The sequence below is a fragment of the Haematobia irritans genome, chromosome 3, assembly GCF_050003625.1.
Source record: "Haematobia irritans isolate KBUSLIRL chromosome 3, ASM5000362v1, whole genome shotgun sequence".
NCBI classification, from domain to species: domain Eukaryota; kingdom Metazoa; phylum Arthropoda; class Insecta; order Diptera; family Muscidae; genus Haematobia; species Haematobia irritans.
Genome location: NC_134399.1, coordinates 94,451,294 through 94,475,830, shown reverse-complemented (window position 1 = coordinate 94,475,830; position 24,537 = coordinate 94,451,294). Strand labels below are relative to the sequence as shown.

At 26.4% G+C, this 24,537-nt stretch overlaps 1 protein-coding gene across 2 annotated transcripts in view; it reads left to right on the top strand.

The window, feature by feature from the left end:
- The window catches only part of Snx27 (sorting nexin 27), a 64,362-nt gene that overhangs the window by 19,873 nt on the left and 19,952 nt on the right, over positions 1-24,537 (top strand). The window contains exon 1 of one of the 2 annotated variants that reach the window (XM_075299508.1): positions 15,388-15,566. The exons of the other annotated variant lie outside the window; for it this stretch is intronic. Coding sequence (XP_075155623.1) covers positions 15,484-15,566 — 83 coding nt within the window. The 5' untranslated portion in view covers positions 15,388-15,483. Of the gene's footprint in view, positions 1-15,387; positions 15,567-24,537 lie in introns of those variants that run through there. 2 annotated transcript variants of the gene reach the window in all.

The following is a 24,537-nucleotide window of genomic DNA, read 5'->3' as shown; positions in this document are numbered from 1 at the left end:
ATTTTCTATAGAAATAAAATTTTGAGAAAAATTTCTATATAATTAAAATTTTGAAAAAATTTTCAATAAAAATAAATTTTGAGAAAATTTCTATAGAAATAAAATTTTGCGAAAATTTTCTATAGAAAAAACATTTTGACAATATTTTCTATAGAAATATAATTTTGAGAAAATTTTCTATAGAAATAAAATTTTGAGCAAATTTTCTATTGAAACAAAATTTTTAGAAAATTTTCTATAGAAATAAAATTTTAAGAAAATTTTCTATAGAAACAAAAATTTGAGAAAATTTTTTATAGAGATACAATTTTGAGAAAATTTTCTATAGAAATTAAATTTTGAGAAAATGTTCTATTGAAATAAAATGTTGAAAAAACTTTCTTTAAAAGTACATTTTGAGAAAATTTTCTATTGCAATAAAAATTTAAAAACAATTTCTATAGAATAAAATTTTGAAAAAAAAAAAAATCCATAGAAATAAGATTTTAAGGAAAGTTTTCTATAGAAACAAAATTTTAAAAAAATTTTCTATAGAAATTAAATTTTGAGCAAATTTTCTATAGAAATAAAATTTTGAGATTACTTCCTATAGAAATGTAATTTTGAGAAAATTTTCTATAAGAATGAAATGTTGAGAAAACTTTCTATAAAAATCAAATGTTGACAAAATTTTCTGTAGAAATAAAATTTTGACACAATTTTCTGTAGAAATAAAATTTTGACAAAATTTTCAATAGAAATAAAATTTTAAGAAAATTTTCTATAGAAATAAAATGTTGAGAAAATAGAAAATTTTTACAAACTAATTTTGCGAGAATGTTTCTATAGAAATAAAATTTTGCGAACATTTTCTATAGAGATATAATTTTGAGCAAATTTTCTATAGAAATGTAATTTTGAGAAATTTTCTATAAAAATAAAATTTTGACAAAATTTTCTGTAGAAATAAAATATTGCGAAAATTTTCTGTAGAAATATAATGTTGACAAAGTTTTCAATAGAAATAACATTTTTACAAAATTTTCTATGGAATTAAAATTTTGAGAAAAATTTCTATAGAAATAAAATTTTGAAAAAAATTTCTATAGTAATAAAATGTTGACGAAATTTCCTATAGAAACAACATTTTAACAAAATTTTCTATAGAATTAAAATTTTGAGAAAAAATTCTATAGAAATAAAATTTTGAAAAAAATTTTCTATATAAATAAAATTTTGAAAAAATTGTCTATAAAAATAAAATTTTAAGAAAAGTTTCTATAGAATCAAAATTTTAAGAAAATTTGCTATAGAAACAAAAATTTGAGAAAATTTTTTATAGAGATACAATTTTGAGAAAATTTTCTATAGAAATTAAATTTTGAGAAAATTTTCTATAGAAACTAAATTTTGAGAAAATGTTCTATTGAAATAAAATGTTGAGAAAACTTTCTTTAAAAATACGTTTTTGAGAAAATTTTCTATAGAAATAAAAATTTAAAAACATCTATAGAAATACAATTTTGAAAAAAAATTCTATAGAAATAAAATTTTGAAGAAAATTTTCTATAAAAATAAAATTTTGACAAAATTTTCTGTAGAAATAAAATTTTGGTAAAATGTTCTATAGAAATAAAATTTTGACAAAATTTTCTATAGAGATACAATTTTGAGCAAAATTTTCTGTAGAACTAAAATTTTGGCAAAATTTTCTATAGAAATACAATTATTACAAAATTTGTCTGTAGAATTAAAATGAAAAAATTTTCTATAGAAATACAATTTTGAAAAAAAAAATTTCTATAGAAATAAAATTTACAAAAAAAAATTAAAATTAAAAATTTGACAAAATTTTCTATATATTTTTAGAAAATTTTCTATAGAAATACAATTATGAAAAAATTTTCTATAGAAATAAAATTTTATGAAAATTTTCTATAGAAACAACATTTTGAGAACATTTTCTATAGAAATAAAATTTTAAGAACATTTTCTATAGAAACAAAATTTTTAGAAACTTTCTATAGAAATTACATTTTGAGAAACTTTTTTATAGAAATAAAATTAAAAAAAATCCGTAGAAATAAAATTTTTAAAAATTCTATCTATAGAATTGAAATCTTGAAAAAATGCTAAATTTTTTACTGTATGGTACATGATAGAATGCTTGATGTTCGGGAAGATTGTGCCAAATCTTCCTTTCCATTTAAGAAGTACTTAAATTTTCTATATATAGAAATAACGTTTTGAGAAAATTTTCTATAGAAACAAAATTTTAAGAAAAATTACTATAGAAATAACATTTTGTCTTCAAATTTGGTAGATTTCTGGTAAAATTTTCTTCAGATTTTGGTAGATTATTTTTGGCACGAGTGGCAACCTTGATATCACCGGTCATCATAACATGTTTGCACAGTATAAACAATTATTTGTTTGAAAAATTTTGGAAAATATATATGCTTGTGATAAATACAAAACGCGGAATACTGTATTTTGCTTTCTGAACAGTTGTACCATGAACTTATATCACTTGTGCCTTCATCAACTTATCCTTGAATATTAATCTAGACAAAAGTTTAACTTCACAGTACACTTTTTTTATGTATTTATAAGTACTATCCAAAGTTAACTTCACCTGTGACCTGAAAGAAAAAAAAAACTTAAGCCTCAATTCACTCATTGCTTTTTGTCTTCGAATATTGGATTTTGTTTTTCCCTCTAAACCATTTTTTGAAAGAACATAAGCCTCATTCACTCATAGCTTTCTGTCTTCGAATATTGGATTTTCTTTTTCCCCTCTAAACCATTTCTCGACAAAATAAAAACGAAACGGAAATCGATAGATTTATTTACGTCACTTTTTTACAACAACGAAATATTACACAGAACAAATGAGCCAAGAACTAAGTTAAGAACTTTTCCATTCGAAACGGCAAAATATTCATTATATTCCAAGATAAATGGTCTATGATAATGGAACAATAGAATAAACAAACAAACGAAAAAACGACACCAACAACAAGCCAAACCATTTTTCCGAAAAAAAAACAAGAAATCAAATTTAGTATTACTAAGGTCATAGGCCAACGATAGGACTTATCTAAATTATGCAGATTTCCTCCACTTGCCATACTTCTTCACTAGGTTTCATGGAAATACGACCTTATCTACTTCTTCTATTCAATGGATTTCATTGGATGACAATGACAGCGACAAATGATGAGTGTATTTAAATAAATTTCCACATTTTATTTATATTCCAAATCTGCACAGAACTTAACAATGCAAAATGTGATAACCCTGACCTCAGATTATTTATGCACACACTGCAAAAAATAGAGATGTCAAATTGGGATTGGGTTTGTTTTTGGCAATTTGATGTGAGCAATTTCAAAGGATAGTTTTATAGAATCCTTTGGAAACGTAATACAAGCATTGGGGAAATGCTTATTATGTTTTTTTGCTACCATTTTGTCATAATGTGCCACCTTTTCTTTAATTCCTCGATTCCACAATAAGATGGTCTTTGAACTGGAGTTAAATAGTTATTAGGTTAGTTTGGAACTAATATAAAAAAAGGAACTTCACAATAATATAGACAAAATTGGTACAAATGCATTTAATTTACATTCTTTTATAAGAACGTGTGCCACAAATATTTGTGTCTCCTTTTATTTCGAAGGACACTTTTTGTGGCACTCTATGTAGTAATTAAAATGGTTATTGGGACAATTTAGATATAATATAAAACAAGTAAGGAAAGTCTAAAGTCGGACTCGACCGACTATATTATACCCTGCACCACTTTGTAGATCTACATTTTCGAAAACATCTCAAATCCTTCAACTCTGCTTTCTTAAAATTTTATTTGTATAGAAAGTTTTGTCAAAATTTTATTTCTATAGAAAATGTTCTCAAAATTTTATTTCTATAGAAAATTTTCTCAACATTGTATCTCTCTAGAAAATTTTCTCAAAAATTTATTTTTATAGAAAATTTTCTCAAAATTTTAATGCTATAGAGATTTTTTTTTCAAAATTTTAATTCTATAGAAAAATTTTTCAAAATTTTAATTCTATAGAAAAATTTTTCAAAATTTTATTTCCATAGAAAATTTTGTCAAATTTTTATTTCTATAGAAAATTTTGTCAAAATTTTATTTCCACAGAAAATTTTGTCAAAATTTTATTTCTATAGAAAATTTTCTCAAGATTTCATTTCTATAGAAAATTTTGTCATAATTTTTGTTTCTATAGAAAATTTTCACAATATTTCATTTGTTTCAGCCAACATAAAGGGTGATACGGTCAAAATTTGCTCAATATCAACTTGACGTATTTCTTTCAATTTTGCATTTAAAAAACCTGAACACCCCTCATTTTGAAGGTGTGTGTGTAGAATGTTGCTCTTATTTTGATTTTGGAATTCACTCTTCAGTTGTCAAAATGCCGTCCAAGCAAGAAGAGCAGCGTATCAAAATTTTGCTCGCGCATCGCGAAAATCCGAGCTACTCGCACGCAAAGCTGGCAAAATCGCTAAAAGTTGCCAAATCAACCGTTACAAATGTAATTAAAGTGTTTGGGGAACGTTTGTCGACAGCCAGGAACTCTGGATCGGGGGGAAATCGAAAACCGGAAGCCGCCGAGACGACAAAGAGAGTTGCCGGTAGTTTCAAGCGAAACCTTAACCTCTCTCTCCGAGATGCCGCAAATAAGCTGGGTGTATCGTCTACAACCGTGCATCGAGCCAAGAAACGAGCCGGACTATCGACTTACAAGAAGGTAGTGACTCCAAATCGCGATGATAAACAAAATACGACGGCCAAAGCGCGATCCCGGAGGCTGTACACGACGATGCTGACGAAGTTTGACTGCGTGGTAATGGACGACGAAACCTACGTCAAAGCCGACTACAAGCAGCTTCCGGGACAGGAGTTTTATACGGCAAAAGGAAGGGGAAAGGTAGCAGATATTTTCAAGCACATAAAACTGTCAAAGTTCGCAAAGAAATATCTGGTTTAGCAAGCCATCTGTACCTGTGGCTTGAAAAGCAGCATTTTCATAGCTTCCGGGAAAGTCAACCAAGAAATTTACGTGAAAGAGTGTTTGAATAAACGTCTGCTGCCTTTCCTGAAGAAACACGGTTGTTCCGTACTGTTTTGGCCGGATTTGGCATCTTGCCATTACGGTAAAAAGGCCATGGAGTGGTACGCCGCCAACAACGTGCAGGTGGTTCCCAAGGACAAGAACCCTCCCAACACGCCAGAGCTCCGCCCAATTGAGAAATACTGGGCTGGCTATTGTCAAGCGGAACCTAAAGAAGACCAAAAAAACTGCTAAGGACGAGTAGCAGTTCAAGGCAAACTGGCTTTCTGCGGCGAAGAAGGTGGACAAGGTGGCTGTACAAAATTTGATGGCAGGTGTCAAGCGTGTGGCCCGGCAATTCGGATTTGGAAAAGCGAAAGCCTAACTGAATATTTTTCCTGAATTTTATACTAATTGAACTTGAAAAAGAAATTTAATTTGATTTTTTAAATAAACGATTTCACCGATTTACACGCGTTTGCTCTTAACCAATTTTTGACCGTATCACCCTTTAGATTAAGTCTGAACTTCTGCAAAATCACTAGACTTAAAATTTAAATATCCAAATTTGAACCCATTACAACCAAACTTGGCATGCATATTAAAAATGTTATTTTTACTCTCTGTGCAAAATTTCATATAAATCGAAGTAATACTTTGGCCTCTTTGGCCATATGAGTCTAAATTGGAAGGAATATATATATTGAAGCTATATCTGAATTTGAATCGATTTCGACGAAATTTGTGGTGCATACACTGGAAAAAATATTTACTTGATATTAGGTTAGGTGGCAGCCCGATGTATCAGGCTCACTTAGACTATTCAGTCCATTGTGATACCACATTGGTGAACTTCTCTCTTATCACTGAGTGCTGCCCGATTCCATGTTAAGCTCAATGACAAGGGACCTCCTTTTTATAGCCGAGTCCGAACGGCGTTCCACATTGCAGTGAAACCACTTAGAGAAGTTTTGAAACCCTCAGAAATGTCACCAGCATCACTGAGGTGGGATAATCCACCGCTGAAAAACTTTTTGGTGTTCGGTCGAAGCAGGAATCGAACCAACGACCTTGTGTATGCAAGGCGGGCATGCTAACCATTGCACCACGGTGGCTCCCTTTACTTGATATTAAAGATTGTGCAATCTAAATTTTAGGATGCACAATTTACAAAATATTAAGGACAAATTTCTTTAAAATAATGACATTTTAATTAAAACAAAGTTTATAATCTTCTTCATTTTTTTTTTATTAAAATTTTGTAAATTTGCATCCCTCCATTAAAGTCGCATGTCTTTGAACTAAGAAAATTTTTGTCTTAAAATAAAGAAACCATTTTTTGATTTAAAAAAATTGTCCTTAAATTAACTGAAATATTGAATCTATAGATTTAAGATCAAAAAGCTTCAAATGTAGGCTAAGACTTATTTTGAGGTTTTAGCATATTTGGTTTAAAGTTTTTTTTTTTTTGAATTAGGTCGCTAAAACATGTCTTTATTTTAAAGAAGCCGCATCATTATCTCGGAATCAATACCAAAATCCTTAAGAGAAGGTCAAAATCTTTGGATCCAAGTAAATTTTTTTTTTTTGAGTATGGCGAGGATGATATGCTACTCTCTGTGCAAAATTTAAAGTAAATCGGATTAAGACTATGGCCTATGTGGTTATTTGAGTGTAAATCGGGCGAATGATTTATATGGGAGCTATATCTAAATCTGAACCGATTTCTACCAAAATTGGCACACTTTACAACACTATAATTTGTATTCCTTGTGCAAAACTTAAGGCACAAAAAAAAATTTCTGATTCAATTACGAAATTTATTGATCCAATTAATTTTTTAAGTGAAATGTCTTCAAACACAGAAATGCTAGTATCAATTAAAAAATTAATTGATCCAATTAAAAAATTAATTGATACTATTAATTTTTGTGTTTGTGTTTTTTGTGTTTTGTGTTTTGTTTCAATTAAAAAATTTGTTGAACCAATTAAATTTTTATATGAATATTTATTAAAACTCAATTAAGACTTTAATTAGAAAAATTTTCGTGAAATTTTTTATGTACTTTGGTTTCAAGGGCCATATAAGTGAATATCGGGCAAAAGATATATATATATATGGGAGCTATATCTAACTCTGGACCGATTTGAACCAAATTTGGCATACATAAAAAAAATTATTTCTATTCACTGTGCAACATTTCATCTAAATCGAAGTAATATTTTGGCCTCTTTGGTCATAAATCGGGAAGAAGATATATATGGGAGCTATATCTAAATCTAAACCGATTTAGACCAAATTTGTCGTGCATAGCGAGAATGGTAATTCTACTCTCTGTGCGGAATTTCATGTAAATCGGAGTAAAACTATGGCATCTATGGACATATGAGGGTAAATTGAAAACAAAAATGTGTTCACAGACAGTATTTCAGTTAATTTAAGCACGATTTCTTTAAAAATCTATTTCATTACTTTAAGGAAAATTTGCCTTAGTTCAAAGACATGCGACTTTAATTGAAGGACGCGAATTTCCAAAACTTGTGTCCTAAGTTTAATGAAAAAAAAAAAAAACAAATTGAAGCAAAGATTATAACTTTTATTTTAAATAAAATTTATTTTATTTTAAAGAAATATTTCCTTAATATTTTGCAAATTGGGCATCCTAAAATTTTGTATTCGTAATCTTTAATATCAGGTAAATAATGGTTTCAGTGTGTCAACGCGACTAACAGGTTGGCTGATAAGTCTGACACATAGATGGCGTCGCTAGTATTAAATGCATATTATTTTCATATAGTACCAACCTTCAAATGATTCGTGTCAAAATTTGACGTCTGTAAGTGAATTAGTTTGTGAGATGGAGCGTCTTTTGTGAAGCAACTTTTGTTATTATGAAAAAAAATGGAAAAAAGGAATTTCGTGTTTTGATAAAATACTGTTTTCTGAAGGGAAAAAATACGGTGGAAGCAAAAACTTGGCTTGATAATGAGTTTCCGCACTCTGCCCCAGGGAAATCAACAATAATTGATTGGTATGCAAAATTCAAGCGTGGTGAAATGAGCACGGAGGACGGTGAATGCAGTGGACGTCCGAAAGAAGTGGTTACCGACGAAAACATCAAAAAAATCCACAAAATGATTTTGAATGACTGTAAAATGAAGTTGATCGAGATAGCAGAGGCCTTGAAGATATCAAAGGAACGTGTTGGTCATATCATTCATCAAGATTGGATATGCGGAAGCCCTGTGCAAAATGGGTGCCGCGCGAGCTCACATTTGACCAAAAACAACATCGTGTTGATGATTCTGAACGGTGTTTGCAGCTGTTAACTCGTAATACAGCCGAGTTTTTCCGTCGATATGTGACAATGGATGAAACATGGCTCCATCACTACACTCCTGAGTCCAATCGACAGTCGGCTGAGTGGACAGCGACCGGTGAACCGTCTCCGAAGCGTGGAAAGACTCAAAAGTTCGCTGACAAAGTAATGGACTCTGTTTTTTGGGATGCGCATGGAATAATTTTTATCGATTATCTTGAGAAGGGAAACCCCATCAACAGTGACTATTATATGGCGTTATTGGAGCGTTTGAAGGTCGAAATCGCGACAAAGCGGCCCCATATGAAGAAGAAAAAAGTGTTGTTCCACTAAGACAACGCCACCGTGCCACTAAGAACGATGGCAAAAATTCATGAATTGGGATTCGAATTGCTACCCCACCCACCGTATTCTCCAGATCTGGCCCCAGCGACTTTTTCTTGTTCTCAGACGTCAAAAGGATGCTCGCAGGGAAAAAATTTGTCTGCAATAAAGAGGTGATCGCCGAAACTTAGACCTATTTTGAGGCAAAACCGAAGGAGTACTACCAAAATGGTATCAACAAATTGAAATGTCGTTATAATCGTTGTATCGCTCTTGAAGGGTACTGTGTTGAATAATAAAAACGAATTTTGACAAAAAAATGTGTTATTCTTTGTTAGACCGGGGACTTATCAGCCAACCTGTTACATTCAATTAAAATTCATCCAATTAAAAACTCAATTGTTGCTCTTAATTTTTGTGATTAAAAAATTTATTGAATGAAATAAATTTTTAATCGACTATTTTCACAAACATTTTTCCAATTAAAATTTTGGTTGAGTTTTAAAAAATATTCAATTAAGGATTTAATTGATTCAACAAATTTTTGAATTGAAACAAAAATCAATCACAAAAATTGATAGTATCAAGTAATTTTTTAATTGGATCAATTAATTTGTTAATTAATACTATCATTTCTGTGGTTAAAGAAATGGATCAATTAATTTCATGATTGAATCGGAAACAAAATAAAATTAAAAGTCATCCAATTAAAAACTCAATTGTTGCTCTTAATTTTTGTGATTAAAAAATTTATTGAATGAAATAAATTTTTAATCGACTATTTTTTAGCACAGAAAAAAATTCACAAAAATTTTTACAATTACAATTTTAATTGAGTTTTAAAAAATATTCAATTAAAAATTTAATTGATTCAAGAAAGTTTTTAATGGAAACAAAAATTAATCACAAACATTAATAGTATCAAGTAATTTTTTAATTGGATCAATTAATTAACACTGTGAACATTTCTGTGATTAAAGAATTGAATCAATTAATTCCAAGATGAATCAGAAACATTTTTTTGTGTAAATACAATTAATAAAATATTGGTGAATTTCTTATTTGTACCCCTGAAACCAATCTACCGATCCACATATCCCCATCGCCATCCCTAGCCGTAACAATGCCCTTTCTATAGTTCATTCTCCTCTCAGTTGATGGCGCATCCTATCATTCTTTCGTATTCATTTCATGTAAGTGATAAAAATAAATAATATTTATTGTTTTCCGTGTATATATGGTCTTCATTTCCACAGTTAGTTTTGTGTAAACAAAGTCCAAATATTTCATGTTTGGTTGTATTGAGGGAAGATTTGAAAAATATCTTTAACTACAATCTTCTACATTTTTATTATAGTTATGGTATTGAATGAAAAGTGAAAAAATATTTACATAAATTATAAATGGAATAAAAGAAAATTGCATTTATTCAATTAAGAAATATAAACTGTTTTCAATTGGAAAATGTTCTCCAACGAAATGTTGAATTAAATGGGAGTAATTTGAATTTAATAAAAAATTATCTCTCAATTGGAAAATGTTCTCCAACGAAATGTTGAATAAATGGGAGTAATTTTAATTTAATACAAAATTATCTCTTTTTGAGAAGCTTATTATTATTTTTTACATTCACAGAAAAAAGTATTGCCAACATATTTTCAACTAAAACGTTGATTGAAATTGAATATGTACACGTTGTACATAGACAAGACATTACATGTGCATAAAAAATGCTCTTCTATAGATAGACATAATTTTCACTTCACAAGACGTTATTTTAAAGTAATAAATAAAATCTCATTTGTTTTACGTTGTTATCGCAATAAATTTAAATATTCTGTGTTTTATATACGAACGCTTAAAATTATGATTTCGCCCCCATGACAAGCCCATATACAATTCATTGCTTCTGAACTGATTTTACACGACTTCCGAAGTATATACACGGACGAAATAGACTGTTTTCCATATGTTTGGGTGTAAAAATTATATGTTTGTAAGTCAAATTTTTTAACACAATATTTTTAAGTGCAAGCATATAATGTTCATAAACTAGCATAGCATGTTTGGGACATATATGTTAATATGTTAGAACATATTATGTTTGGGACATAAAATGTTTGTAAATATAATATGCTTAGATGCAAACATATATTAATTTGGAAATAGCCTATAAGCATATATGTGTTTAGAAAGAGAGACCTGCAAGTAAAATAATGAACGTAGCCAATTGGCACATTAAAAATATATCCACACAAAGAAAATTTCATTAAAATTTTTACTACCAGTGTATGCCCTAAGGTGAAACATAATATGTTTGAATAATACAAACAATATTTTGTTTGCATAAATCCTGAAAATATACAGAAGCGGTTTTTTAGGGCGTAGCTGTGACACAACCCATCAGGTGATATTATGATCTATAGTGGGAGATTCTAATTATTCAAGATGCACTCAAAACGAGTTTACTTGGATCCAAAGATTTTGGCCTTTCTTCTTTAAAATAAAGACATTTTTTAGTGACCTATGTGGCTTTAAAACAACGATCAATAAAATTAAAATTAGAATAAAGATGTCATTCATCGAACTTTCATTATCTTTTCCTGGTATATTAATAAAGCTATTCACGTACAAACAAATGTCAGTTTAAAAATCAAAATTATAACGGATACTTCTAAGTAAATGTTTTCTTAATTATAAAAATTGTTTTCTTAATTCCAATCATACTTTAAAACAAAGATACTAAATCCTCAAAATAAGTCTTAGCCTATAGTTTAAGCGATTTTATCTTAAATGTAAAAATTCAATATTTCAGTTAATTTAAGGACAATTTCTTTAAATCAAAAATGTGTTTCTTTATATTAAAGAAAAAATGGCATTAGTTTAAATACTTAAGACTTTAACGGAGGGACGCAAATTTCCAAAATTTGTAACCTAAATTAAAAAAATTGAAACAATGATTATAAACTTTCTTTTAAATAAAATATCTTTAGCTTTAGAAATAAAATTTTCTATAGAAATAAAATTTTTATTTCAGCTTAAAACCATCTGTTGGCTAAACTACAAGAGTAGCATAATCAACGGAGGAAAAGTATGCTTGTCAAATTTATTTGAGCAAGATAATTGGATGGACGGCCGTTTAGGTATTACCTCATTCCTCATCAGCATCCTTTTTGCAGCAAAACTATCAACCAATTATCAGAATAAATTTTCTGTAAATTTTCTATAAAAAAATTCAATATTGACAAAATTTTCTATAGAAATTAAATCTTTACAAAATTTTCTATAGAAATAAAGTTTTGACAAAATTTTCTATAGAAAAAAAAAATTAACAAAATTTTCTATAGAAATAAAATTTTAACAACAATTTTTATAGAAATAAAATTTTGACAAAATTTTCTATAGAAATAAAATTTTGACAAAATTTTCTATAGAAATAAAATTATGACAAAATTTTCTATAGAAAGAAAATTTTGACAAAATTTTCTATAGAAATAAAATATTGAGAAAATTTTCTATAGAAATAAAATTTTGAGAAAATTTTCTATAGAAATAACATTTTGACAAAATCTTCCATAGAAATAACATTTTGACAAAATTTTCTATAGAAATAAAATTTTGACAAAATTTTCTATAGAAATAAAATTTTGACAAAATTTTCTATAGAAATAAAATTTTGACAAAATTTTCACAAAATTTTCGATAGAAATAAAATTTTCACAAAATTTTCTATAGAAATAAAATTTTGACAAAATTTTCTATAGAAATAACATTTTCACAAAATTTTCTATAGAAATAAAATTTTGACAAAATTTTCACAAAATTTTCTATAGAAATATAATTTTCACAAAATTTTCTATAGAAATAAAATTTTGACAAAATTTTCTATAGAAATAACATTTTCACAAAATTTTCTATAGAAATAACATTTTGACAAAATCTTCTATAGAAATAAAACTTTGACAAAATTTTCTATAGAAATAACATTTTGACAAAATTTTTTATAAAAAAAAAATTTGAGAAAAGTGTCTATAGAAATAAAGTTTTGCAAATATTTTCTATAGAAATAAAATTTTGAGAAATTTTTCTATAACAATAAAATTTTGAGAAAATTTTTTACAGAAATAAAATTTTGACCAAATTGTCATAGAAATAAAATTTTGACAAAATTTTCTATAAAAAGTTAAATCTTGACAAAGTTTTGTATAGAAATAAAATTTTGACAAAATTTTCTATAGAAATAAAATTTTGAGAAATTTTTCTATAGAAATCAAGTTGTGACAAAATTTACTATAGAAATAAAATTTTGACAAAATTTTTCTATAGAAATAAAATTTTGAGAAAATTTTCTATTAAAAATTAAATCTTGACAAAATTTTGTATAGAAATAAAATTTTGACAAAATTTTCTATAGAAATAAAATTTTGACAAAGTTTTCTATAGAAATAAAATTATGACAAAATTTTCTATAGATAGAAAATTTTGACAAAATTTTCTATAGAAATAAAATATTGAGAAAATTTTCTATAGAAATAAAATGTTGAGAAAATTTTATTTTTATAGAAATAACATTTTGACAAAATCTTCCATAGAAATAACATTTTGATAAAATTTTCTATAGAAATAACATTTTGACAAAATTTTCTATAGAAATAAAATTTTGACAAAATTTTCTATAGAAATAAAATTTTGACAACATTTTCTTTAGAAATTAAATTTTGACAAAATTTTCTATAGAAATAAAATTTTGACAAAATTTTCTATAGAAATAAAATTTTGACAAAATTTTATATAGAAATAACATTTTGACAAAATCTTCTATAGAAATAAAATTTTGACAAAATTTTCTATAGAAATAACATTTTGACAAAATTTTCTATAGAAATAACATTTTGACAATAGTTTCTATAGAAATAAAATTTTGACAAAATTTTCTATAGAAATGAAATTTTGACAAAATTTTCTATAGAAATAAAATTTCGACATAATTTTCTATAAAAATAAAATTTCGACAACATTTTCTATAGAAATAAAATTATGACAAAATTTTGACAAAATTTTTTATAGAAATAAAATTATTACAAAATTTTCGATAGAAATGAAATTTTGACATAATTTTCTATAGAAATAAAATTTGACAAAGTTGTCTATAGGAATAAAATTTTGAGAAAACTTTTTATAGAAATAAAATTTTGAGAAAAGTTTCTATAGAAATAAAGTTTTGCAAACATTTTTTGAGAAAATTTTCTATAACAATAAAATTTTGAGAAAATTTTGTACAGGAATAAAATTTTGACAAAATTGTCATAGAAATAAAATGTTGACAACATTTTCTATAAAAAATTAAATTTTGACAAAATTTTGTATAGAAATAAAATGTTGACAAAATTTTCTATAGAAATAAAATTTTGTCAAAATTTTTTACAAATTTTTGACAAAATTTTTTATAGAAATAAAATTATTACAAAATTTTCGATAGAAATAAAATTTTGACATATTTTTCTATAGAAATAAAATTTGACAAAGTTGTCTATAGGAATAAAATTTTGAGAAAACTTTTTATAGAAATAAGATTTTGAGAAAAGTTTCTATAGAAATAAAGTTTTGCAAACATTTTTTGAGAAAATTTTCTATAACAATAAAATTTTGAGAAAATTTTGTACAGGAATAAAATTTTGACAAAATTGTCATAGAAATAAAATGTTGACAACATTTTCTATAAAAAATTAAATTTTGACAAAATTTTGTGTAGAAATAAAATGTTGACAAAATTTTTTATAGAAATAAAATTTGGTCAAAATTTTTTACAGAAACAAAATTTTGACGAAATTTTCTATAGAAATAAAATTTTGACAAAATTTTCTATAGAAATAAAGTTTTGACAAAATTTTCTATAGAAATAAAATTTTGAGAAAAATTTTTATAAAAATAAAATTTTGAGAAAATTTTCTATAGAAATAAAATTTTGACAAAATTTACTATAAAAATAAAATTTTGACAAAATTTTTCTATAGAAATAAAATTTTAAGAAAATTTTCAATAGAAATAAAATTTTGACAAATTTTGTCTATGGAAATAAAATTTTGAGAAAATTTTCTATTGAAAAAAATTGACATATTTTTCTATAGAAATAAAATTTTGAGAAAATATTCTATAGAAATAAAATTTTGAGAAAACTTTCTATATAAATAAAATTTTGGATGATGGAGAATAAAAACTCTCTAATCTCGAAATATAAAAGGCAACCTTCGTACACAAATAGATTATTTTTCCAATTTTCTATTTGATATAAATATTTATCACTGTACTTGTTTATTATTTAATAAATAATAAAAATGCAATGCATTACAATATATGATAATTTTTTTCTTGAGTGTATGGTGACCATACTCGTAGATAATTAATCCTCTACTCATTTTATTGTTTCGTTTCGTTCTGTTTCATTTGAATGTGTGAAAATGTGTATATGGGTACTCTTAAGATCAAAGTAAATAATACTATCGATATTTTCAAATAATCACTGCAGCAGCAGCATAAATATTAAAAAAATTATTTTCCATTTTGTGGTTGTGTCTTAACTTATCTCCATCTGTCAAGCGTAGAGACTGAACGTACTTAAAATTCACATTTTGTCACGGTAAAAACACACAAAGTGAAAAAGAAATTCTCTTGGAGAAATAATCCTTCCCGTCTTTGCTGTATTTTGTATCTACGGTCCTTTTAATTTTACGACGAAAACACAAAACGGAAGGCACAGGAAACCCTCACTGGAGGAAATGTTGCCCTTTAATTACGTACAGTTTTCCGCTGTCGCACAGGGTCGACATTTTCGTGAATTCGAACAAAGGTCATCGAGAAGGTAGGCTTAACTAAAGCACTCACATCAAATGATGTCCGAAAACCAATTCTTGCCTTAGGCTGAGAGAGTTAAAGAACATTTCTTGGAAATTTAGTGTTCAATAGGTTACAATTGAAATTGGAGTAAAGCATATAATTAGACATTAAAGACTTACCGAGCAAATTGCAGTGAAATAATGAAGAGAGAGAGAGAGAAAATTAATCTTTAAACTTTCGAACGAGACACTAAAGGGTTGTGTTTGGAAATTTGATAATTTAGCTTCGGACGTCTGAGTAGTGGATTGTTTGCTACGTCAAATAAATTTTACTAAAATCCTTTGTGTGTAACTACGGAAACCAATAGAGGCACTTTAATCACCATGACTTCAATCTACCACGGTATTATGCTTAATTTAAAGACAAGCCAAAGCTTCAAAAGCAAGATTTAGGATCCTCTCAGTTTTCCATTTAATTTAGAGTACATATTTAATAAAATCAATTGTTTGTGTAAAAATCGAATTAGAAAACATTATATTACTCTCCACCAAATGAGGTTGTTTGTAAGACATTGAAAAAAGGTCTCAGTAGCCATAATGTACGAGTATATACTATATTCTGGGTCGTAGTGAAATTCTTAGTTTATCTAGCGATGTCCGTCCGACTGTAGGAATCACGCTAATTTTCGATCGAAAAAAGTTATCGGCTTGAAACTTGGCACAAGTACACAGAAAAAAATATCACCAAAATATTTCCAATTAAAAAGTTAATTGAAGTTGTAAATTTTTTTAATTAATAAATTAATTGATACAATTAACTTTTTAATCATGATAGAAACATTAAGTTAATTAAGTCAATGATTGAAAATTTTAAAAATTTTAATTAAAAAATTAATTGATACAATTAACTTTTTAATCAAATTCGGAAGACTAATTCAGTTAAAAAGTGCTGATTTTTTTTAATTAAAAATGTATTTCAAACAAACATTTGTTAATCCAAATAAAAACTCTAAGCCAATTCAGAAAGTAATTAAAAATAGTTTAAAATAGATTAATTGAGTTTTGCAATCAACATCAATTAAATTTTTAATTGAATCAATTAAAAAATTAATTGAAATTTGCTAAAAAATCAATTAATTTTTTAATCAAGAATTTTTTCTATGCCCAATTAAAACTGTGATTGATACTATCATTTTCGTGATTGAAGACATTTCAATTAAAAAATTAATTGGATCAATTAATTTGGTGATTGAATCAGAAAAAAAATTTTTTGTGTGTAGTTGTTATTAAAGTAGGTTAGATGGTATTGCAAATGGGTTATATCGGAATACTTTTGGGTATAGCCGACCCCCAGATTTGACTTACGGAGCCCCATGGAGTAGTAATTTTCATCCGATCCGTATGAAATTTGGTACATGATGTTTAGGTTAAAGTGGCAGTCCGATTAAAATTCAGGCTCACTTAGACTATTCAGTCCATTTGATGGTACATGATGTTAGTATATGCCTAGTGGATGGGGTCGACATTTTTGAGTTGGAGACTTGGGAATATGCGTTTTTGTTGAGATTTTTTCGAATAATAAAACAGGGGTTTCAGGTTCAAGCAAGAGCAAAAAAAAAAAACACTGTATATACCCTCTAAAATTCATGCACAAATTCGGCCATATCGGTCCATATTAAAAAAAAATTAAATGAAAAATGAAAAAAATCTATAGCAACGAAATTGTGACAAAATTTTGTACATAAATGAAATTCAATCACGAAATTAATTGATCCAATTAATTTTTTAATTGAAATGTCTTCAATCACAGAAATGATAGTATCAATTAAAAATTAATTGAAGGTCAATTAAAAAATTAATTGATCCAATTAAAAAAATTAATTGATACTATTAATTTTTGTGATTGATTTTGTTGAATCAATAAAAATTGAATATTTTTTAAAACTCTATTAAAATTTTAATTCGACAAATTTTCGTGAAATATCTTTCTGTGATAGAAATGAAATGTTGACAAAATTTCCTATATCAAAGAAATTTTGACAAAATTTCTTACAAAATTTTCTATAGAAATGAAATTTGGAGAAAATTTTCTCTAGACAAAATTTTCTTCAAAAATGAAATTTAGACAAAATTTTCTTCATAAATGAAATTTTGAAAAAATTTCATATAAAAATGAAATTTTGATAAAATTTCTTACAGAAAATATTGAAAAAAAAATCCTATAGAAATGAAATTTTTACAAATTTTTCTATAGAAATGAAATTTTGACAAAATTTCTTACAGAATAAAATATCCTACAGAAATGAAATTTTGAAACAATTTCCTATAGAAGTGAAATTTTGACTAAATTTCCTATAGAAATAAAATTTTGAAAAAAAATATCCTATAGAAATACATTTTTTAAAAATAATTTTCAATAGAAATAAAATTTTGACAAAGTATTCTATAGAAATAAAATGTTGGCCAAATTTTCTATAGAAAGATTTTGACAAAATTTCCTATAGAAATAAAATGTTGACAAAATTGCTTACAGAAATGAAATTTTGAAAAAATATCCTATAGAAATTAAATTTTGATAGAATTTCCTATAGAAATAAAATTTTGACAAAATTTCCTGTACAAATGAAATTTTGACAAAATTTTCTATAAAAATAAAATTTTGACAAAATTTCCTATAGCAAAGATATTTTGACAAAATTTCTTACAGAATTGAAATTTTGCCAATATTTCTACAGAAATTAAATTTAGACAAAATTTCCTATAGAAATTTTAACAATATTTTCTATAGAAATGAAATTTTGAGTAAATTTTCTATTGAAATGAAATTTTGATAAAATTTCTTATAGCAACGAAATTGTTGACAAAATTTCCTATGGAAATGAATTTTTTTACAGAAATGACAGTTTGACGAAATATCCTGCAGAATTGAAATTTTGACAAAATTTCCTATAGAAATGAAATTTTGACAAAATTTCTTACAGAAATGAAATTTTGACAAAATTTCTTATAGACATGAAATTTTGACAAAATTTCCTTAGAAAAGAAATTTTGGAAAATTTTCTATAGCAAATAAATTTTGTCAAAATTTCCTATAGAAATAAAATATTGACAAAATATTCCATAGAAATAAAATTTGGACAAAATTTCCTATAATTCCTATAGCAAAGAAATTTTGAAACAATTTCTTACAGAAAAATTTGAAAAAAAATCCTTCAGAAATAAAATTTTGACTAAATTTTCTATAGAAATAAAATGTTGACTTAATTTGTTATAGAAAAAACTTTGACAAAATGTCCTATACATATAAAATTGTGAAAAAAAATCAATAGAAATAAAATTTTCTATATATTTTCAATATTTCTACAGAAGTTAAATTTAGACAAAATTCCTATAGAAATTTTAACAATATTTTCTATAGAAATGAAATTTTGACTAAATTTCCTATTGAAATGAAATTTTGATAAAATTTCTTATAGCAAAGAAATTGTTGACAACATTTCCTATAGAAATGATTTTTTTTTACAGAAATGACAGTTTGACAGAAATGACAGTTTGACGAAAAAAATTTCTTACAGAAATGAAATTTTGACAAAATTTCTTACAAAAATGAAATTTTGACAAAATTTCCTTAGAAAAGAAATTTTGAAAAAAAATCCTATAGCAAATAAATTTTGACAAAATTTCCTATAGAAATAAAATATTGAAAAAATTCCATAGAAATAAAATTTGGACAAAATTTTCTATAATTCCTATAGCAAAGTAATTTAAAAAAAAAAATCTTACAGAAAAATTTTAATAAATTTCCTACAGAAATAAAATTTTGACTAAATTTTCTATAGAAATAAAATGTTGACTTAATTTGTTATAGAAAAAACTTTGACAAAATGTCCTATGCATATAAAATTGTGAAAAAAAAATCGATAGAAATAAAATTTTCTATAGAAATGAAATTTGGAGAAAATTTTCTTCAGAAATGAAATTTAGACAAAATTTTCTTCATAAATGAAATTTTGAAAAAATGCCTATAAAAATTGATAAAATTTCTTACAGAAAATATTGAAAAAAATTCCTATACAAATGAAATTTTACAAATTTTTCTATAGAAATGAAATTTTGACAAAATTTTTTACAGAATAAAATATCCTACAGAAATGAAATTTTGAAACAATTTCCTATAGAAGTGAAATTTTGACTAAATTTTCTATAGAAATGACATTTTTACAAAATTTCTTAAGGAAATGGAATTTTGACTAATCATCCTATAGAAATAAAATTTTGAAAAAAATATCCTATAGAAATACATTTTTTAAAAATAATTTTCAATAGAAATAAAATTTTGACAAAGTATTCTATAGAAATAAAATGTTGGCCAAATTTTCTATAGAAATTTTCTAAAGACAGATTTTGACAAAATTTCTTATAGAAATAAAATGTTGACAAAATTGCTTAAAGAAATGAAATTTTGAAAAAATCTTACAGAAATGAAATTTTGACAAAATATCCTATAGAAATTAAATTTTGTTAAAATTTCCTATAGACATAAAATTTTGACAAAATTTCTTGTACAAATGAAATTTGGACAAAATTTTCTATAAAAATGTGTCAAAATTCAAATTTCCTATTATACCAAAGATATTTTGACAAAATTTCTTACAGAAATGAAATTTTGCCAATATTTCTACAGAAATTAAATTTAGACAAAATTTCCTATAGATATTTTAACAATTTTTTCTATAGAAATGAAATTTTGACTAAATTTCCTATTGAAATGAAATTTTGATAAAATTTCTTATAGCAAAGAAATTGTTGACAAAATTTCCTATAGAAATGTGTTTTTTTTACAGAAATGACAGTTTGACGAAATATCCTACAGAATTGAAATTTTGACAAAATTTCCTATAGAAATGAAATTTAATGAAAATTCTTACAGAAATGAAATTTTGACAAAATATCCTATAGAAATAAAATTTAAAACAAATTCTTACAGAAATGAAATTTTGACAAAATTTCCTTAGAAAAGAAATTTTGAAAAAATCCTATAGCAATAAATTAAAAATTAAATTTTGACAAAATTTCCTATAGAAATAAAATATTGAAAAAATATTCCATAGAAATAAAATTTGGACAAAATTTTCTATAATTCCTATAGCAAAGTAATTTTGAAAAAAATTGTTACAGAAAAATTTTAATAAATTTCCTACAGAAATAAAATTTTGACTAAATGAAATTTTGACTAAATTTTCTATAGAATTAAAATTTTGACTTAATTTGCTATAGATATAAAACTTTAACAAAATGTCCCATACATATAAAATTTAAAAAAAAAAACAAAATTTTATAGAAATAAAATTTTTACAGAAATTTCTATAGAAATAAATTTTTGACATTTTCTAAAGAAATAAAATTTGACAACATTTTCTATAGAAATAACATTTTTCGAATAATTTCTATAGAAATAAAATTTTGAAAAAACTTTCTATAGAAATAAAATTTTTGACAAAATTTTGTATAGAAATAAAATTTTGACAAAATAATATTTTTATAAAATTCTCTATAGAAATAAAAATTTGACAAAATTTTCTATAAAAATAAAATATTGACAAAATCTTGTCACACTCAGCTACAAAGATAAAAGAACGACATTTAAAGAAAAATGAGATATGTGTACCTATAAGCGAATAAAATTTGGTTACAATAATAGACTTAAAACTAAGGGCGTTTTCGATTCGCAAAAAATATGTTGCCTTGGTGTTACACTACTTTTCCCCTCATTGTATTTTCGCCCAAATGATAGTGCCATTCCAAAGTTATTTTTAATTCATGATATTGTGAGGTATACATGATCCAAAATCTATGACAGTGTCCTTCATATTTTGCAATCCATTTCGAGAATGTTGCACTTTTTCCCCCAATCGAAAACGCCATAAGTATAACAAATAATCTGAAACATTATTGAACCTCAATATTATTAATGAAGGGGAGAAAATAAATTGACGTGCAGCACCGCAATAGCAGCAAACGTGTATATAGTTGCCACCATTTTTAAATTCCAGAATGCGAAAATAGGGCCCACTTGAAAATGAAGCACAATCCCAAACAGTAAATTGGAGTTCATTTTCATTTTAAACATTAGGGTTTATTTTCAAAATGCACAAGGGCTCCAAAAATACTTCCTAGGTTAGGTTAGGTGGCAGCCCGATGTATCAGGCTCACTTAGACTATTCAGTCCATTGTGATACCACATTGGTGAACTTCTCTCTTATCACTGAGTGCTGCCCGATTCCATGTTAAGCTCAATGACAAGGGACCTCCTTTTATAGCCGAGTCCGAACGGCGTTCCACATTGCAGTGAAACCACTTAGAGATGCTTTGAAACCCTCAGAAATGTCACCAGCATTACTGAGGTAGGATAATCCACCGCTGAAAAACTTTTTGGTGTTCGGTCGAAGCAGGAATCGAACCCACGACCTTGTGTATGCAAGGCGGGCATGCTAACCATTGCACCACGGTGGCTCCTTCTTCCTAAAAACAAAAAAAAAATTGGCGTTGTTGTTTTTCACATAATTTTTTGGGACCTAATTCATTTAGATTTCGGGGCTTATTTTCATGGGTTCCATATTCACAGCGAAACTTACGAATTTCCTCCAAATGGAAATATCGTCAATTTTGTGTTGTAGTTTACGGGACATTCATCTTCCCTAATAATTACGCATTCAAACCTTTTAAGGTGCATTTGACTAAATAACGAAAACATGGGGCAAATCGCTAGTGCGTATGATGTATGACAAAAAATATACGCACCACTGTGCTTATCACTGTGGCGTATGTGCAATATTTATAGCCTGATGGCTTGTAAGGCAACATAGTAAAACATCGTTATTAAATAACTCTACTTTCTTAATTATGAAATTCTTTTAATTACATAGTATATTTTGGAAATGGTTCATTTATCCCAAGAAAATAAGTTAATGACTCTTTGCTTGGTTATTTTGGAAATTCTATCTTGCATGTTTCATATTTTCAACTTCATCATTGAATTCATATCAACAACTTTGACTATCACTTTTCTATTGGAAACCATCAGTTGCAACCAGACTCTTTAAAACTCAATGTTTCAGTAATTGTTGTAGTATTCACAACATCTTCATCACTGTCAATCTTACAGCTACCATATGTAGGATGTACCACATAGAGGAATAGAACAATGGAAATGCACAATTACATCTTGTATAAATAAAAATGTTGATGGTGTGTATGTTGTGTGCTATATTCAAGATTACCCTTAAGAATTTTGCACCGAAGACAATGCACTGCATACCACAATTGGAAATGTCTTTATTTTTTTTTTTAATTACTGACTTGATGAGGCTTCAAAATTGTTTTGTGGGTTACAAAATCCTTATATGTATATATGCATTTCCATAGAATTCCATATTTATTTGGTGCAGTTTAAGAAAAAGAAAATATGGATAATATCAAACTGACGATTGCTGATGAGAGTGACATTCGAAGATCGATGTTGTGGTTTGCGTGAAACGCCTAAATTTGCCACAGAATCGTAGTTTGTTATGCGGCAATTTTGAAAATGTGCTGTATCGGGCCTCCTTTTGATAGGTCTCAATAGACATATGACTCAAAATTTAGTTTACATATTAAGTAAACATATGTTTATCCCCACCATAAAGATAGAATGGTGATGGGGGTATAAAAAGTTTGTCATTCGTTTTGTAATCATCTCATCTGGCTTGAAATCTAAGATATTTAAAAATAAAATTTCGATATAGATCTCATTTATCGAATTTTCTCCCTCGTTTCTCTACTCCTCCCCCACCCATACGCACAAAATAAAAATTGATTCTGATTCAATCACGAAATTAATTGATCCAATTAATGTTTTAATTGAAATGTCTTCAATCACAGTAATGATAGTATCAATTAAAAAATTAATTGAAAGTCAATTAAAAGTTAATTGAAAGCCAATTAAAAAATTATTTGATACTATTAATTTTTACACCCCCCCCACCATAGAATGCGGGGGATATTAACTTTGTCATTCCGTTTGTAACACATCGAAATATTGCTCTAACACCCCATAAAGTATATCGTTACCTTAATATAGAAAGGCCCCAACTCATAATTTTTTGAAATCGTGTTTTTTGTCGATTCTGACAGAGCACCATCAGATACACCTTCCATAAAAAATTTACGGAGATGTGTTGAAAAATAGCGAAGTTATAAGTTAATAATGTAAAGCCCTAACTTATATCCACACAATATGTACAAAAAAAGCCCTAACTCATACCCACACGCTCACAAAAAATCGCTTCTGTAACATATACTCCCAAACATATTTTGCTTCAAGCATATACATTTTTGGCTATTGCCCAAACATTTATATGTTTGATCTCTTCCAATATATAATATGTTTGCAAGCATATTTGTCTAAACAATATATGTTTGGTTAGTCAATTTCCAAAAATTTTGTATTTTTGCATCTAAATTCAATAATGTTGTCTTCCAAAAAACAATATGTTATTATGTGAACATATAATATGTTTGGAAGCATTTTGCACCCAAAAATATAATATGTTTGGGTGCAAAATGCTTAAAAAAATTCTCCCAAACAATATTGTGCTCAAAATTTTATTTATTTATTTATTTATATTATATTTACAATCATAATGAATTATGAAAATAAACAGGTAATATAGGTGCTAACAACATAGGTTTTCGACCTGAATGCTCAAAATTTTGTTTCTGCCCAATTGTATATTCCCCCACATCTTTCTCACTTCCACCGTTTTCTGTAATACAAACATTGTAGAAGAAATTATTCAATTATATGATTTTTTTTTTATTTTAATTTTACCTTTTGCCGGACGGGGATTCGAACAGCGGACCACACAGTTTGTAAGGATCAAAGAAGTAGCTGATCAATTGCCCAAGGAAAAATAAAATATTAATTTTGTAATAACAAGCAACAACCACCAACTTAAT